Below are 16,944 nucleotides of genomic sequence, written 5' to 3'. Positions count from 1 at the left end.
ACCTTCTAGCCTTTTGATGTTGGCCAACCATTGTTATTTTAAAAAATTTTTTATTTTTTGTGTGAGAGAGGAAGCGAGTGGCGGAGGGGCAGAGAGAGAGAGAGAGCGAGACAGAGGATCTAAAGTGGGCTCTTCACTGACAGCAGAGAGCCTCATGTGGGGCTTGAACTCATGAAACTTGAGTTCTTGATCTGAGCTGAAGTTGGACCCTTAACTGACCGAGCCACTCAGGTGCCCAACCATTGTTACTGTTAAACTATTTAACTAGATGGCTTAGAGCTATGACTGGGTTTATCAGCTGTGAAGGGCAAGATAACTGTTCTTGGGTTCCTTTTCTGTAAAATAGGGACAAGAGAATTGTTAATATTGAATGACAGAAGGCATGTTTAGGACAGTGTCTTGACACATAAAGGTCCTTAGTAAGTATTACTATACTCCTAATATATATCTGCATATTGTCTTATTTGCCACTTTCACCAAGTTGTTATAAAGATCAGTAAAGGCAATAGAAGAATATTAGGTAGATGTACAGGTATGATAGAGAAGTTTGTAATCCTGATAATTAGTAGTCATTTTTCTTTGCACACCTAATGTTTATATACGGAGTCACTTATATAAGTCATTTTCTTTATTGTTACAGTAAATAAAAATCCACTAGGCTTACATTTTACAATATTACCTTAAAAATAAATAATTTCTTTTTTAGAGTTGTACTGCAAAATAGCTTCTCTTTGGTTCATATGATATAAATTTAACTTACCAGCACTGTATTTTGTAGTTTATACCTGAGCTTATATATCATGCTGAGGCAGCTATTAAGTTTAAGGCTGGCTCACCACTGGTTAATGTGGCTGTGAAGGAAGAAAAGTGTTTTCAATTATTAAATGAGGATGGTATTTTTAGATGTCACCAAAATCCCAAATTGATACATCTACTCTTGACCTCTTTCCAGAGTCCTATATCCCCAGCTGCTTTTTGGATATTTTTGCTGTCATTTCTAATCAGTGTGTCTAAAACTGAGTTTATGATCATGCTTCCAGAATTAGTGCTTCCTCTGATTTTCTTTTTTCTATTAATGATACCACCGTTTCTCAGGTAACCCAGGCCTATTGGTTTTTGCCATCTTCACCCACTCCCTTTGCTTTGTTCCTGGGTCCTTTTAGGTTTGTTTTAAGCAGTCTTCCATGTCTTCTACTTCTTGACTTCATTTCCTGATCTATGTCTGATACTTACCTCTATCAGTAGTGAGGACCAGATTATTTGTCTCCAAACATCATTCTTAATGTATCACTCTTCTTTAAAACTGGAAGTAATTTCTTGTTAGCTGTTGTACAAGTGTTTGGTTATTATATATGTGTTCAAAAGAGATACTATTTTTGTCGTATCCCCAGTCTCCCATTCCAGTTTTGCGGCTTACTCCTATCCTACCTGAACCCCTTTCTCCACCCATACTGTTTGGTTCCATTGTTTTTTTTCCTTTTTCTCTCCTCGCTCCCCCCTTTGTTTATACAGACTCCTTTTTTTTTTTTCCCGACCAAACAAATTCTAGCTAGTCTTCCTATCCTATTTCTTTTAGATGAAGTCAAGTGAGCCCAGTATGATGCTTCCTGCTTTGAACTTTAAGCACTTAGTTATTAATTTAGAATAATTGTTCATTTAGCACTTAGTTTTTTTCAATTGGTGCTTAATCATTCATTGTTTCTGAATTGCTTAACTTTGTCTTGTCTTTTTGTAGATTATTGGCTTCTTGAAGGTGGGGATTATTTCTAATTCCTTGAATTTCCTTAGGAGCATGCTGGAATATAAAATGAACATGCAATCATTACTATAATATTATTTGATGAAAATATTTTTCTTTTTATTATTATTTTTTTAGAGAGTAGGAGGAGGGGGAGAGGGCCAGAGAAAGAGAGAGAGAGAGAGAGAGACAGAGAGAGACAGAGAGAGAGAGAATCCCAAGCAGGCTCCATGATCAGCATGGATGGAGCCTGATGCGGGGCTCAATCCCTTGACCCTGTTATCATACCTGAGCCAAAACCAAGAGTAATATGCTCAACTAACTGAGCCACTCAGGCACCCCATGATGAAAATATTTTTCTAAATAATAGGAGCTCTTCAAAAACTTTAGGATGAAGATTGCTAAGGAGCATACTAATACTTTGTGAATACATTTAAAATATGTTCACTTTGATTAGTACTGTGGCTTATTTTGAGCTTGTATTAAAGCTATCTATTCAGAAAACTCCTAAAATCAGTGATGGGGAATGGCTGGCCTCAAAACCACACTTTTCAAAGTGAAGGCAGGCAAGGAAATGGCTAGGTGTCAACGCCAGAGCTATCAGGTTCTGTGATTGCAGCTCCATGTTAATTTTTAACTTAGATGCCTGCTTCCCTTTTGGCAGACAAACCTCATTCTTGTCTTGGCTTTAAGAGCACAGCTCACAGGTAAGGAGTGGGAAGAGCAGGCAAGATACCTTGTAAAACAGTAAGAAGTGCTTTGTTTGCCTCCTTTTTTAGTAATCTGGCTGCCATCAGATGCAAAAGCAGCCACCTAAGGTTGATTTAGAAGTAGACATTGGGAGAGCGGGACTTGACATTCTTCAAGGGAAATGGCTAGCAGAAAAGAAACTCAGAAGAATTTGGCTTCCTTCTCATATCCCATTTGTAGACTCTCCTTTCTGTGTCTCCATTGAATGTGTCAGTTGGATGTCCAGAAGGGCTTTTTGGGGTAAGATGGGGAGTGGTAAAGTGGAGAGAACAGTGATTTACTAGGTTAAGGGATTTAAAAAAATATATATTTATTTATTTATTTTTGAGAGAGAAAGGGGAGAAGGGCAAAGAGAGGGGAGAGAGAATCCCAAGCAGACTCCACACTGCCTTCCAGCACAGAGACTGACGTGAGACTAGACTTTGTGAACTGTGAGATCATGACCTGAGCTGAAACCAAGAGTCAGACACTTAACCGACTGAGTCACCAGGTGCCTCTAGGTTAAAGGATTAAAAAAAAATTTTTTTTAAACGTTTATTTATTGTTAGAGCAAGTGCGCGCATGCACGCAAGCATGAGCAAGGGATGGGCAGAGAGAGGGAGACACAGAATCTGAAGCAGCTCTAGTCTCTGAGCTGTCAGCACAGTCCGACATGGGGCTTAAACCCACAGGCTGTGAGATCATGACCTGAGCTGAAGTCAGATGCTCAACGAACTGAGCCACCCAGGCGTCCGTAGGGTAAGGGATTTTTGAGAGTAGTTCTCCCCTAAACTATAGCTGTAACTGCCCCTCAATAGATTCCTCAGGCTAAGCAAGAAGGATGAGAGACCAGAGAGCCTGAGAAAGGGAGAGAATAAGTTAGGCAGTTTCTGTTCTGCAAGTGATTAGCTACACTGCTTTGGTCAAGTGATTTTATGTGGTCAGTTGGCAAGGCCTCGCATTCCCCTGCAGTAGGCATTACGTGCATTTCCCGATCGACTACTTGAATGTGAGGGTATTCACTGAAATTAGTTTTCAGGAATCTTTTATCACATTCTGTGGATTTGAGCATGTATGTGGGAATGCTTTCCCCAGAGTCATTAGACTTAGAAAACTTTTCTCTGTTTGCTTTGTAGTCTCTTTTTAGCGTATACTCGGAACAGTATCTTCTGTAAAGCAAATTTCTATCTCTTTTCCATTCCAAATTAGCTGCCAAGCTCTAATAAATCACCTTTTCAGTTAAAGGGTATTGTTATTTTTAGAAGGAATCTTCTGTGGCATAATAATTCTCAAATAAGCTGTGTTTCTTTGTAAACATATTGTAAGAATTTCCCCCCCTTAATCTTTATAGAAAATGTGCCAGAGGAACTTCGAGAACCATTTTATACAGATCAGTATGACCAGGAACACATCAAACCACCCGTGGTTAATTTGCTTCTGTCGGCTGAACTATACTGTCGTGCTGGGAGTCTCATTCTCAAGAGTGATGCTGCGAAACCCCTTCTGGGCCATGATGCTGTAATCCAGGCTTTAGCGCAGAAAGGTCTTTATGTAACTGACCAAGAAAAACTGGTAACTGAACGAGATCTGCACAAGAAACCCATACAGATGGTGAGTCTTTGCATACCCAAGATTACTTAGTTTGAAGTATATACTTTTGAGTGTGAATTATATCGTATAACAGAGGGAAATGTGTTTTGAAATTGGATTGTCCTCTCTGCTTTGAGTTTAAAAACTATCATTTTCTTATGAATCTCGTTTCCAAATCGAGGAAGATTCATTTGGAATGGTGCCATTCTAATACCCAGGAGAAACAATTAAATTCTTTCCAGCTATTTTAACGTGATTTTTATTTAATTTAAAAACATAATTTTTCCATCATAGAGACTATTTAGAAGAGAGAGAAAGTGTATCCTTGATTTTATTCTCGTTAGGAAAGAGATGACATTTGTAAGTGCTCATTACATGCTTGAATGACCTCTTGGTAAATTTCTGCATATCATATATTTTAGTTTATTTAGTAACCAGTAATACATTCTTGTGGAGGACACACACAGTGAAGCACGTGAAGCTGGCCTGGGACAAGCAGGCAGGAGCTTTGTCTTGATAGCTCTGGAGACAAATGCAAAGTTTAGGTTCATTGTATGTTACTTCACTTTGGTGTATTACTTTCTCTTAGGTTCACAAAACACTGAACATTGTCAGGAATGGTATTAGAAGGAAAAATTTGTACATTTGATTAAATCATGTTCTTGTTTGAGAGGCGTTGTAGAAGGGAAGATACATACAGAAGAATATATTTAGAAATCTATGAAATTATGAAGTTGAAGAAGAATGAACAAAAATTAGTTTACCAAATCGAGTACTAAATGAAGTGGTGACCTACTTTCTGCCCATTTTCCTTCTTTAAAAAAAATGGACTATTTTGTTACTTAAGAGGAATAGCGAATTATGTCCTGAGAAAAATTTAGTTAATGAATTTAGTTATAGATTTATAATAGAATTATTAAGAGTAACTAAGAATGTTTATTTTCTGATATGAGATTTTCAGTTTCATTGATGGCTCTAAATTCACTCCGTGGGTTACCTTCTGATTTTTATATTGTGCTTTGTGTACATATCATATATGTGAACAGTTTGCTGGCACCAGGGGTGAGCAGAATTCTTCGTGTCCTCACAGTACCTCATGTTCGACCTCTCTAGAATCACTGCACTATTGGATGCTCCTGCTGTGATTATTTCCACTTCCATTATTTCAGGGGCAAGTACATCGTTTTAAAGCACATCAATGACTTTGTGAATCTGTGTTTGCTTAGTAGCTGCTCTTTCAGACACTGTTAGATCAGTCAGGTAACTTAGTTGTCCTTAGGTTAGATTCTGTATTTTAGGTCTTCTTTAGTGAGAAAGAAACAAACAACATTTTCTACATTATTTTCCTAGTGCAGTTTGTGCATGTAAAGATAAAATATGAAGGTATTTGTGGAATCAATTAAAAATATGAGGGGTTTGGAAGACTGCTAGTTGCATTACCGTCAGGTTTCTTTCACACTATTGATCCTGGTGATAGCTATGAACACATTTAAATTGGACTGCAGGAAATGGTGTTTGAGGAACATGATTTAAGTGATATAGAATTGCTGTTTGTCTACTTCTAACTTCTCTCTGTGGGTTTTTAGGACACTTCATATTTGACTACCTCATCTTGACCCTTTACAGTGTCACATTTATTGACCTGGGTTTTAAGTGTATCCTTTCAGCTTCTGTCACGATTTCGTTTAGAGCTTCTCTGTTGCTGTGAAATTTTGATTGATGACAGTGTAATATTATGTTACCATTTTTCTAAAACGTATGTGAGAAAATTTCTCAGAGTACTGTTAAAAACTTTTTTCCTTAATAAACTGTTCTATTTTGGTTTTGAGTAATAAGAGTAATAAGTTTCAGTTTTCCTTCTTTTTCCATTATAATTTTGGGAAGTATAATGAAAAACAGTGTGTTTAATTGCACTAGATATATTGACTCACAGTTCTCCCCCCTACTTTCATCTCTACAGTATCTTAGTACTTTTGGGGTCTTTTATTTCTGTATGTCGCCTTACAGCTTTTTGGGAAAAAAGCTGCATGGTGGTAGCAAAAGTATCAACATAAGTGTAAGGCAAGTTTGACTAAGTAGTTTTTATTAATTTTGGGGTGGGTGAGGATTGAGAAAAATGCCTTTTTTTTTTTTAAATGAGAACACATGTTGGAGAACATGTTTTTTTTTGTTTTTTTTTTTATCACCGTGCCTTTATAGACCTATTTTGAGAGTATAGCCTTTAAACTGTTTTCTTCTATATTTACATCAGTGGGAATGTGTTTCAGACACTGTGCTTTAAAGCCAGTTAATAATTTTAATGTATTAAAAGTCATTCAGCAGATAATCATCTGTATGCTTGTTAGAAAGGATTGTAGTTATGATCTGCCTATTGAGTGTTATAAATATGTGAGTAAGAGACAAATGAAAACAGTATACAGTCAGTGTTAGAATGCATATTGTTGTGAGAATTGACCTTAATATGTGCTTGAATCAACATTAAGTGCATGACTGAATGGTTACCAGAGGGAGAGTTGTATACATGAAAATAATAAGGGAACGTCCTTCAACCAAAAGTATGTTGTAGCCCAAATCATGTTATCTACAGATCATTTGTCAAAATAAATACTGGTTTCTAGGATAATGTGAAAATTGAGGGACTTTGAGCAAATGGAGCCACATGCTGAAAAAGATAGATTAAGGGTACAGAGAAGATTTTGAACTTTCTTCCATAGCAAAATGAACTTGCATGTGTATGACATTCAGTATCGTCAGGTTGGACTGGGGGATTTGATCAGTATCATCTTAAATTCACAGAATTTTATAGCCGGAAAGAACCTTAGAAATCGGGAACCAGTCTTAAAACTTTCCAATAATTAGGAACATGAGTACCTGGGAACTTTGACCGGGTTCTCTGGTCCTCTTGTCAGAACTGCAAAATTAAGTCCTTTAGAAGAAGGGTTTGGATATGTATTTATAAAATTATTTTTTTTAATGTTTTATTTATTTCTGAGAGAGAGACAGCATGAGCAGGGGAAGGTAAGAGAGAGAGGGAGACACAGAATCTGAAACAGGCTCCAGGCTCTGAGCTAGCTGTCAGCACAGAGCCTGACCTGGGGCTCAAACCCACGAACCGTGAGATCATGACCTGAGTGGAAGTTGGACACTTAACTGACTGAGCTACCCAGGCACCCCTGGATATGTATTTTTAAACAGGTGTTGTGGGTGATTTTTTATCAAGAATGTATGTGAAATTTTATCTAATCCAGAATCATTTTATATGTGTGATACTTAGAATTTAGAGAGGTTACGTGATTTGTGTGAGGTAGAAATGTTACATAGTAGCAAAACTAAGAATCTGAATGAGCTAGAATTGTGACTTTCTAGTTTATAGTGCTATAATCTGAAATTTATGCAATTAAGTATCTGAAGTCATATTTACTTAGCTGTCTAAACTGTGGTCTGGTTACAAATCATACTCTTAATTGTGAATCAGCTTTCCAACCGTTTTTACATATATAGGAAATAAGAATCGATATTTGTAAAAGTCAATTAAGTAAATGTGTGTGTATTTGTGTGTGTATACTTATGTGTGTATATATGTATATAGTATGTGTGGTATGAAATAATGAGATTGATTTCATATGACTTGCAAAATGACATTTATTAATCAAATCTTGTTTTGGAACAATCATTATATAAACAAAATTTATTTTGAACTGCTTTCTTTTAATGTTTACCAAAAAAGATTGAATATTCTGTTTGCCTAATGGAAATTAAAGTGGGCTGTTAGGCCCCTTGATAAGTAAGGCATAAAATGTTCTCTCATGAAGTTTCAGTATTGTTATAATGGATGTTTTTGGATATTTAGAAAATATAAACTAAAAAGTTGTACGTTTGTGCTACCAGCCATTAAACTGCTTTATTATAATGCGAAGGCCAGTGAGGCTGTGGTTAAAACATAGATAAATGATAGAAATATTTTTTTACCCTAAAGAAGGATATTCCTACATATAAATAAGTGTTTCATTTTTATCACATTTTGTGGTCTGTATTCAGCTGACCGTTAATGCCTCCCCTTGAATGACATTGAGGAGGAAGCCTGCAGGAAAACACTCATTAGCATGAAGTAGGTGCTCTAAATGTAAGTTTAAGCAACTGGCAACAGAGGTGGATGTGATGACTTCTGCTAGGGAGGATCAGGGAGGGCATCCTGGGACAGAATGACTAATGGGGTTTCAGCGGGTAGGATAGGGATGGGGTGCGGACGGTAACTGGATTGAAGGAGTTGTTTGACTAAAGTTTGAAGTGTGAAATTAGGTTATGTATTGCAAGTTACAGTGTTGACTGCATGGAGGCATAAAAGTGAGATGAGGCTAAAAAATAGGTTGGGGTTAGATCATGAAAAGTCTATGAGCTTGAAGTTAAGGATTTTTAAACTTTTTTTTTTGGTTACAAATCAGGATATACATTTTCATATTTTTTTCCTTTGGTTTTTGTTGATGGTGGTGGTGCTGGTAGTGGTGCTTTGTTGATTTGTTTTTTCTCTGCTTATAGTAAATAAATAAAACATTGTGGAATACTTTGTGAGCTCTTATACTGTCAACTTAGTGTAAAATACTGCAGTTTATTCTCAGATCTTTCAGATTTGCTTACATCTATCTGTATACTTGTTCACTTCCCAGAGTCTCTGGTGGCTCTTTTTATTTAGTTTATTGTGCCAGGCAGGGTGATTACACTTTATATACTGATCTCATAATTTAATTCTTAGAACAACCCTAACAGGAAAATACATTGTCTCAGTTCTACCGATAAGGAAACTCGGGCTCTGAGAACTTAAGTAAGGTCACAGAGCAATCATAGTAACCAGTGAAGGTAGGCTTCAGACCATCTCTACTTTAATGATAAATCCTAGTTCTTAACTACTATAGTGTGTGTGTGTGTGTGTGTGTGTGTGTGTGTGTGTGTATTTGTCTTTGCCTGGATAATGGGAAGGTAATTAAAATAGGATAGTAGGAATAGGTAATAGGAAAGTGGAGAGGTAGAAAGAAGTAGAAATGGCGTGCTACCAGGAAATCTGACTGGTGGTTTAAATCTTGGTTATTTGTCAATGCTTCTTTTCAAAGTAACTTACCCATTCTGTTCTTATCTTGAAGGTTATGTTAATTTCCTCTGCTAGAGAGTACCTATAGCCTTTGACTTGTTTGACTGTTAATAATAGATGATGAGGCAGAGTTATGACAGAGCCTGTCTGGGTGGATATGAGTTTCTTGATTTTTAAGAATGTGCAAGTTACCTAGTTACCATTATTTTTGCTGGATATATGCAAGGTGTTCCAGAGAAGGGTATCTCTGGAACATTGTGTCATTCCTTTTCTCTTTGTCTTCTTTCCTACCTTTCTCCCTTCCAACATACTGATCCTGTTTGGAAGTTATTATGGATTTCCATGGTGCCATCATTTGTTGGAACTCAGTATAATTTACTCATGTAGAAGCTTAAAAAAAAATTCCCCCTATTTAAGATGATTAAAAATTGTGCTTTAGAGGAAGAGGATTATATAAATGTAACATTACAATAGTAGATGAGATATTAATTTCTAGCCACCCTTGTATAATAATGCCTTGCAAAGTTATGAGCATAACTTGTCTGTGAAAATTATTTTAAATTCTCCTAAATGTGAAGAGGGTTTTTAAAATTCACCCGTGCTGCTCGATCTCAATTTTTTCTTTCCCAAAAATCATGAACCTAATTTGGATTCCATTGTTTCTAAGTAATGTATTATATATATCTTAGTTACCAATTCATGTTATCTTTTGATATTTTATAACCATGTTTATTCTGTTCGAGTTAGCGTATATTTGTAATAATTTATTTAGAACTCCAGGTTTACTTTCTTGTAGGAATAACTCGATGACTGGTGTTTATTTTGCCAGATGATCTCACCAAAATCTTTTATATTCATAATGCAACTAAAGCCATTCAGATCTTTTATTAACTTATTTAGCTTATTTCTGGAGCTTCTGCTCTGTACTGTGTATTATCTACTGTGATTAAAAAGAGTTTCCTATAGGGGCTTGCTTTCTACTGGGGATTACAGAAAAATAACCAAATTATAATATACCTATTTTAGGAATATAGAGACAGCAAGCTTGATCCTACTCTTAGGCTGAGTTTTGAAGGAATTTACTAAGCAGGCATATGAAGGGCATGTTATAAGGTGGTATATATGAAAGTATAACAGGATGTTAATAGGGAATGTGAGAGCCTCGTGATATGCTTAGGGAAAAGCAAGGGGTTTGATTGTAGCTTTAGAAATTAGAAATGTGTTAGAGAATGATGAGAAATGAGACCAGAGAGTTAGATGGGGACAGGGTATGAATGACCTTTTATGTCATGCCAAGTGTGTACTTTATCCTGGAAATGATAGGGAGCTACCCAGTATAGGGTTTAAACCAGAAGGGATACCATCAGATTTGTGTTACAGAAAGTCGCTCTGGTGGTGGTGTGAAAGAGATAGCACTTAGGAGGCTGTTAAAATAGCCAGGGACCTGAACTAGAGCCCAGGCCTTTGAGATACAGAAAACAGTTTGATTGGAGGAAGCATTTTTGAGGTAGAGAAGATTTTTGACCCATCAGAGCTAGGAAATGGAGAAGAGAAGGTAGAATAGGACTAGCAAAACGATTTTATCCTTTATGTCAACTCTAATTAATTGATGGCTAACTACTAGAAGTTGGGGAAAAATAGCTTCTTGGTTTCACTCTCTTCTGGGAAGGTCAGGGTCTAGATGTTAGCTTCCCTGTCCTCTGTTGCTCCTGGTGCTTTTGCACCCTGATATTTTCATCTAATGTTGGTAAAAACAAACAAATAAATAAAGGGACAGCTTTTGTAGTTTAGGAATCTTGAGCAGATGTTCTTAAATCTCTTATTTTTGATGAGAAAGAGGTGATTCTGTTTTGTCCTAAGTTTCTTCTTTCTTCTTCTTAGTGACATTGGAAAAAAAGTGAGTTGTATGTAGATGAAAGTGAGTCTTTGTATATACAGAAAATGAAATAAGATTGATATGCATTTTGTTAGAATATCCTGCTTTTTTTTAGTTATTCTTACATATTTATCATGAAGACAGGACTTCATTTATTTAATAGACACTTATGCAGTTCCTACCGTTTGCACTAGGTTAGACACTGGTGAAGAAGTGGGTCTCTGCCCTAGGGGTTATGTGGGATTGAAAGAACTGCAGTGTGGAGCTGGGATGGGACCGAAGGTGCAGGTTTGTGAGGATGGAACAAGGGATTAGCAGAATCGAGCATACTTGACAAGTGTTAGCTGTTAATGCAACACTTGAGAGAGTTGGTCCTGTTCCCATTGTCTAGGTGAGGAAACCAACACCCTCTAAAGGAGCATTAATTTGCTCAAGGCCAAATAGGTGCTACAGCGTAATGCTAGGATTTAAACCTGTGTCTGCTGCCTCCAAAGCCATGCTTATCACCACATGGCCTTCAAAAATATCCAGCCAAGCAGACAAGTAGGAAAAAAGTCAGATTGTATGTAGAATCTAAAATAACAAAAAGCAAAACAAAAAAGCTCATAGATACAGAGGACAGATTGGTGGTAGCCAGAGGTGGCAGGGAAGGTGTGGGCAAAAGGGGTGAAGGGGGTCAAAAGACACAAACTTAGAGTGATAAAATTAGTAAGCATGGGGGAGTGATGTACAGCATGGTGGCTATGGTTAATAATACTATATTACATATTTGAAAGTTGCTGAGATAGTAAATCTTAAAAGTTCTCCTCACAAGAAAAGAAATTCTATCTATGTATGGTGACAGTTGTTAACTGAACTTACTGTGATCATTTCATAGTATATACAAATATTGAGTCATTATGCTGTATACCTGAAACTAATATAATATTATATGTCACTTAGGCCCCAGATTTAAAAAACCCTACTATTTCTATGGTGCTTAATAGTTTATAATGTATTTATAAATATATTTACATATATTTATATTTTGTAACAGTAAAATTGTAATAGTTTATAATGTGTTTATAAATATATTTACATATATTTATATTTTGTAACAGCTATATATATTTTATAACAGAAAAGATAAATAGGGCAGTTATTACCCTCTCCTTTTGACAAGTGAGGAATCTATATGGATTTGTTTAATAGATACTTATTTAGTTCCTCCTGAAAGAGGTACAGAAAGAGGAAGTGAACAGATCATGATCCAATAGCTAGTTAATGACAGAGCAGAGGTAGTTCCCAGGTCTTCCCGACTCTTAACCCAATGCTTGTTCTACAGATAAATTGTGTGGCTGTTCTTTTCCTTGTCCTTGTGGATTATAACATGCATTGATTCTGGAGAGGCCTGCAGAGAATGTCAGCATGAAGTAGAATGTCATGCAGTGACAGATCGTGCAGCAGTGAAGGGGAATCCCAAGAAAAGGAGTAGTGAGGGAAAGGGAATTGTTCTGGTCACTGACTAATGGGGATGGTCTTAGTCTGTTCAGGCTGCTGTAACAGAATATCACAGATTGAGTAATTTATATATAACTCAGTTTTCACAGTTCTGGAGGTTACAAAGTCCAAGATCGAGGATCAGCACGCTCGGGTTCTGGTGAAGGCCTCCTGGGTTGTAGACTGCCAATTTCTCATTGTGTCCTCACATGGTGGAAAGGGCAGGGATTTCTCTGGAGCCTCTTTTATATGGGCATTAATCCCATTCATGAAGGCTCTGCCCTCATGACCTAATCATCTGCCAGAGGCCTTCTCTCTGAATACCAGCCCCTTGGGCATTAGGATTCCAATGTAAGAATTTTGGGAGAATACACACATCCAGACCCTAGCAGGGACTCTTTTTTATATAAGTGATGTATCTCATTTACCGACCACTGACATATAAAGTTACAGAGTTTAAGAAAGAGAGTGATTCACTTTGCAAAATATTGTTCTTATTTTAAAAATATTTTAGGATTCACTTTCATAACGCTGGTTTAGAAAGCCACATGTGAAATGAAAAATGTTTTTAAACACACATGTGAAATGAAAAATGTTTATTGTAATGTTCAGTGTGTTTTCATTATATTTCAAGTTTTGTTCTTGGCATAAAATCCATTTTCTTCTTTATGTGTTGAAACATATTTTACATTTCCCCTTTTTAATCTATCTTTATTTTTTAACAATTTTTTTTAATGTTTTATTTATTTCTAGGAGAGAGAGAGAGAGAGACAGCATGAGCAGGGGAGGGTCAGAGAGAGAGGGAGTCACAGACTGAAACAGGCTCCAGGCTCTGAGCTGGCAGTCAGCACAGAGCCCGACATGGGGCTCGAACCCACGAACTGCAAGATCATGACCTAAGCGAAAGTCGGACGCTTAACCGACTAAGCCACCCAGGCGCCCCTAATCTATCTTTATTGACAAAAATTGCATATGTTTAAGGTTTTCAGTATACATATTGTATATATTTATCAAGTATTTTGTCTGGTACAAAAGGGCTCAATAAATGAAGTGTTAATTGCTGGCCAGAGATCAGATGTTTTATTTTTTTTTAATTTTTTTTCAATAGCACTGTCAAGATTGTGCTTTATTTTTATTCTATTTTCTCTACATAAGATGTATGTTATTTTTCTTACAAAAATGGGATTATGCTGTATATAGTTGTTACAAACTTGCTTTTAGTACTGTTTACAGCAAACATCTTTCCATGTCAATAAAATGGACCATGTAATGGTTACATAGTGTTCCATTGCAAGAACGTCCCATAATACCTTTATAAATATTTATAAAGTACACTTTCAGTTTGATTTCAGCTTTTCTTATTTTTTTTTTTTTTTACAAATAGTTTATTGTCAAGTTGGTTTCCATATAACACCCAGTGCTCAACCCCACAAGTGCCCTCCATGCCCATCTTCCCCTTCCCCCCCAACACCCATGAGTCCTCAGTTTGTTTCAAGAGTCTTTCATGGTTTGTCTCTCTCACTCTCCCCCACTATTTCCCCCCTTCTTCTCCCCCATGGTCCTCCGTTAAGTTCCTCCTAATCCTCCTCTACGTGCAAACATATGGTATTTGCCCTTCTCTGCCTGACTTATTTCGCTCAGCATAACACAGGTGTTTTAGACAAATGGGATGGTGGACGACTTAATTCTCCAGAGACCATGTGTACACTTCCGACCCTGCTCCTGGCCATGGCTGATTTATCTAAGGGTGGAGATACCTGATGGTATGGTGGGCTGATTGGACTGTTTACTGAGAACCTGAAACCCTAAATGGAGAGCAAATCACAGCACAGTGCTGAGTGGTTGGAACCACCCCATCTTATCAAGGCAGTGCCCAGGGCAGACAAGTCTGTGAGCTCCGGCTGCTGAGGTCCGTGGAGCTGCTCCGGGTCTGTCCTTCCTGAGCTTAGTTGTTCAGCCCTTCCTTAGTTTCTGTGAACTGCTTCAGTGCCCTCTCAGTATGTCCCAGTGTTTGTTTAAATTAGCATAGTTAATTCAACATTTATATTCGGCTTTTTGCTATTACATCTGTAGCTAATACATTAAATAAAGAAAAAAGCCACCCATTGACTTTTTACCCTAGTTGAAGACTGATTTTAGCTACAGGAGTAAAATTTTAGAGCCGAAAGATCATGGCAATCATTTGGTCTGGAGTTTTGAAATTCTTTTGGCTGTGACTCACAGAAGTACATTTTACCACAAATGTATTTACCATCCTTAGTCTACCTAGTTATATGTATATTACAGAAACAAAAGTATGCTTGTAACTTGATTTTTGTTCTAGTTGGAAAAAATAATTAGTTGTGACTAACTGAATTGACTTCATGTATGACCCATGAATGGGTGGTTATAAACCCACATTAAAAAGCCAATTTAGAAGCACCTGGTTGGCTCAGTCAGTTGGGTGTCTGACTTTGGCTTAGGTCATGATCTCACTGTTTGTGAGTTCTAGTTCTGCATCGGGCTCTGTGCTGACAGCTCCCTCCCTCTGCCCTTCCCCTGCTTGCCCTCAGTTTCTCTCTCTCTTTCTCAAAAATAAATAAACATTAAAAAATTTTTTTTAATTGAAAAGAACAATTTAGTAACTTCCTTTATTTTATAGAGAAGAGCAATAAATGACAGTCTTGGTATTGAAAACTAAATAACATACCCATGTTTTTCTTAAAAATGTATTTTGGGGCACTTGAGTTGCTCAGTTGGTTGAGTGTCTGACTTTGGCTGAGGTCATAGTCTCACAGTTTGTGGGTTTGAGCTCCTCGTTGGGCTCTGTGCTGACAGCTCAGAGCCTGGAGCCTGCTTTGGATTCTGTGTCTCCGTCTCTGCCCCTCCCCCACTCCTGTTCTCTCTCTGTCTCTGAAAAATAAATATATGTGAAAAAAATTTTTTAATGTATTTTAATGTGCATTTTTCAATGGCTTCTATTTTATGGAGAAGAATTATGGGTATAGAGTTTGTATGTAGCCGTGACTCCTTAAGATTTATTTTATCTAATCTCTGGTATACTGCTGCCAGATTAATTTTCATGAAATGACTCTTTGCTATCTATCTTATTTCCCTATCCAAAAATTGTAATCATTCCCCCCTTTTTAAAATCTGTTTGCTTTTCAGAGTTAACATCTAAAAATGATGGAAAACTTTTTTAAATGTTTTTTTTTCTTTTTAATTGATATGTAACATTATGCTAGTTTCAGTTGTACAGCATAATGAGTTGGTATTTGTATGTGTTGTGAAATAATCACAGTAAGTCTAGTTAACTCACATCACCCATACATTGCTACAAAATTTTCTTGTGACCAGGGCTTTTTTTTGTTTGTTTTATTTTTTTGAGAGAGAGAGAGGCAGACTGTGAGCAGGGAAAGGGCAGAGAGAGAGAGGGAGACACAGAATCTGAAGCAGGCTTCAGGCTCTGAGCTGTCAGCCCAGAGTCTGACATGGGGCTCGAAGTCATGAGCTGTGAGATCATGACCTGAGCCGAAGTTGGACACTTAACTGACTGAGCCGCCCAGGTGACACGAGAGGGCTTTTAAGATTTACTCTCAACAACTTTTAAATATGTAATACAGTATTATTAACTATAGATACCATTCTGTGCCTTATATCCCCATAACTTAAGTCATGTAAGTTTGTATGTTTTGACCCCCTTCACCCATTTTGCCCAGTCCCCATCCTCCACCAGTCTGTTATCTGTATCAGTGAACTTTTTTTTTTATTGTTGTTTTTTAGGTGTCACATATAAGTGAGATCATATGACATTTGTCCTTCTCTGATTGACTGATTTCACTTAGTGTATGCCGTCAAAATCCATCCATGTTGTCACAGTTGGCAAGATTTCATTCTTTTTTATGGCTAAATAATATTCCGTGTGTGTGTGTGTGTGTGTGTGTGTGTGTGTGTGTGCATATTTCACATTTTCTTTATCCATTGGTGGACATTTAGATTGTTACTGTATCTTGGTATTTACAATATTAATGCTATGATAAACATGGGAGTACATATATCTTTTCCAGTTAATGTTTTGATAATTTACTTCGCAGTAATGAAAGTTTTATGTTCTTTTTGTTTGTAATCTCATCCTCATAACTATTCAAAGTAGCAAATGCTAAGATACTTAGGACATTGTCTGATATTACAGACCTGCCAGCAACAATTTTTGATGTTTACTGAAGATTAATTAAATGTATATTAGCTAGGACTTTTCATCATTTGAAACAAGAAAAAAGATAAGTATATATTCACTGTTGGTTACTAAACTTCAGTAGGTAGTACAGTAGAAGATAGTTTATGTTTATATGACACATAATTATTACTATATTATTATACATAATTTGAGCACAAAGATTGAGATGTTTCAGCAGGTTTCATATAGAAATATAGATTTTTCTAATTTGTACAATTATAGTCCATTGCTGT

The 16,944-nt window shown here is 36.7% G+C and overlaps 1 protein-coding gene across 7 annotated transcripts in view; it reads left to right on the top strand.

Moving 5' to 3' along the window:
• CAMSAP2 (calmodulin regulated spectrin associated protein family member 2) overlaps positions 1-16,944 on the top strand; it is a 114,213-nt gene that overhangs the window by 17,167 nt on the left and 80,102 nt on the right. For 6 of the 7 annotated variants that reach the window (XM_077771935.1, XM_077771933.1, XM_077771932.1 and 3 more), the window contains exon 2: positions 3,819-4,078. The exons of the other annotated variant lie outside the window; for it this stretch is intronic. In XM_077771935.1, the coding sequence (XP_077628061.1) occupies positions 3,819-4,078 (260 nt within the window). The remainder of the gene's footprint in view (positions 1-3,818; positions 4,079-16,944) is intronic. 7 annotated transcript variants of the gene reach the window in all.

Source organism: Crocuta crocuta, unplaced genomic scaffold, assembly GCF_008692635.1.
Source record: "Crocuta crocuta isolate KB4526 unplaced genomic scaffold, BGI_CrCroc_1.0 scaffold318, whole genome shotgun sequence".
In the NCBI taxonomy this organism is placed as follows: domain Eukaryota; kingdom Metazoa; phylum Chordata; class Mammalia; order Carnivora; family Hyaenidae; genus Crocuta; species Crocuta crocuta.
This window is presented reverse-complemented; position numbering and strand designations above follow the sequence as displayed.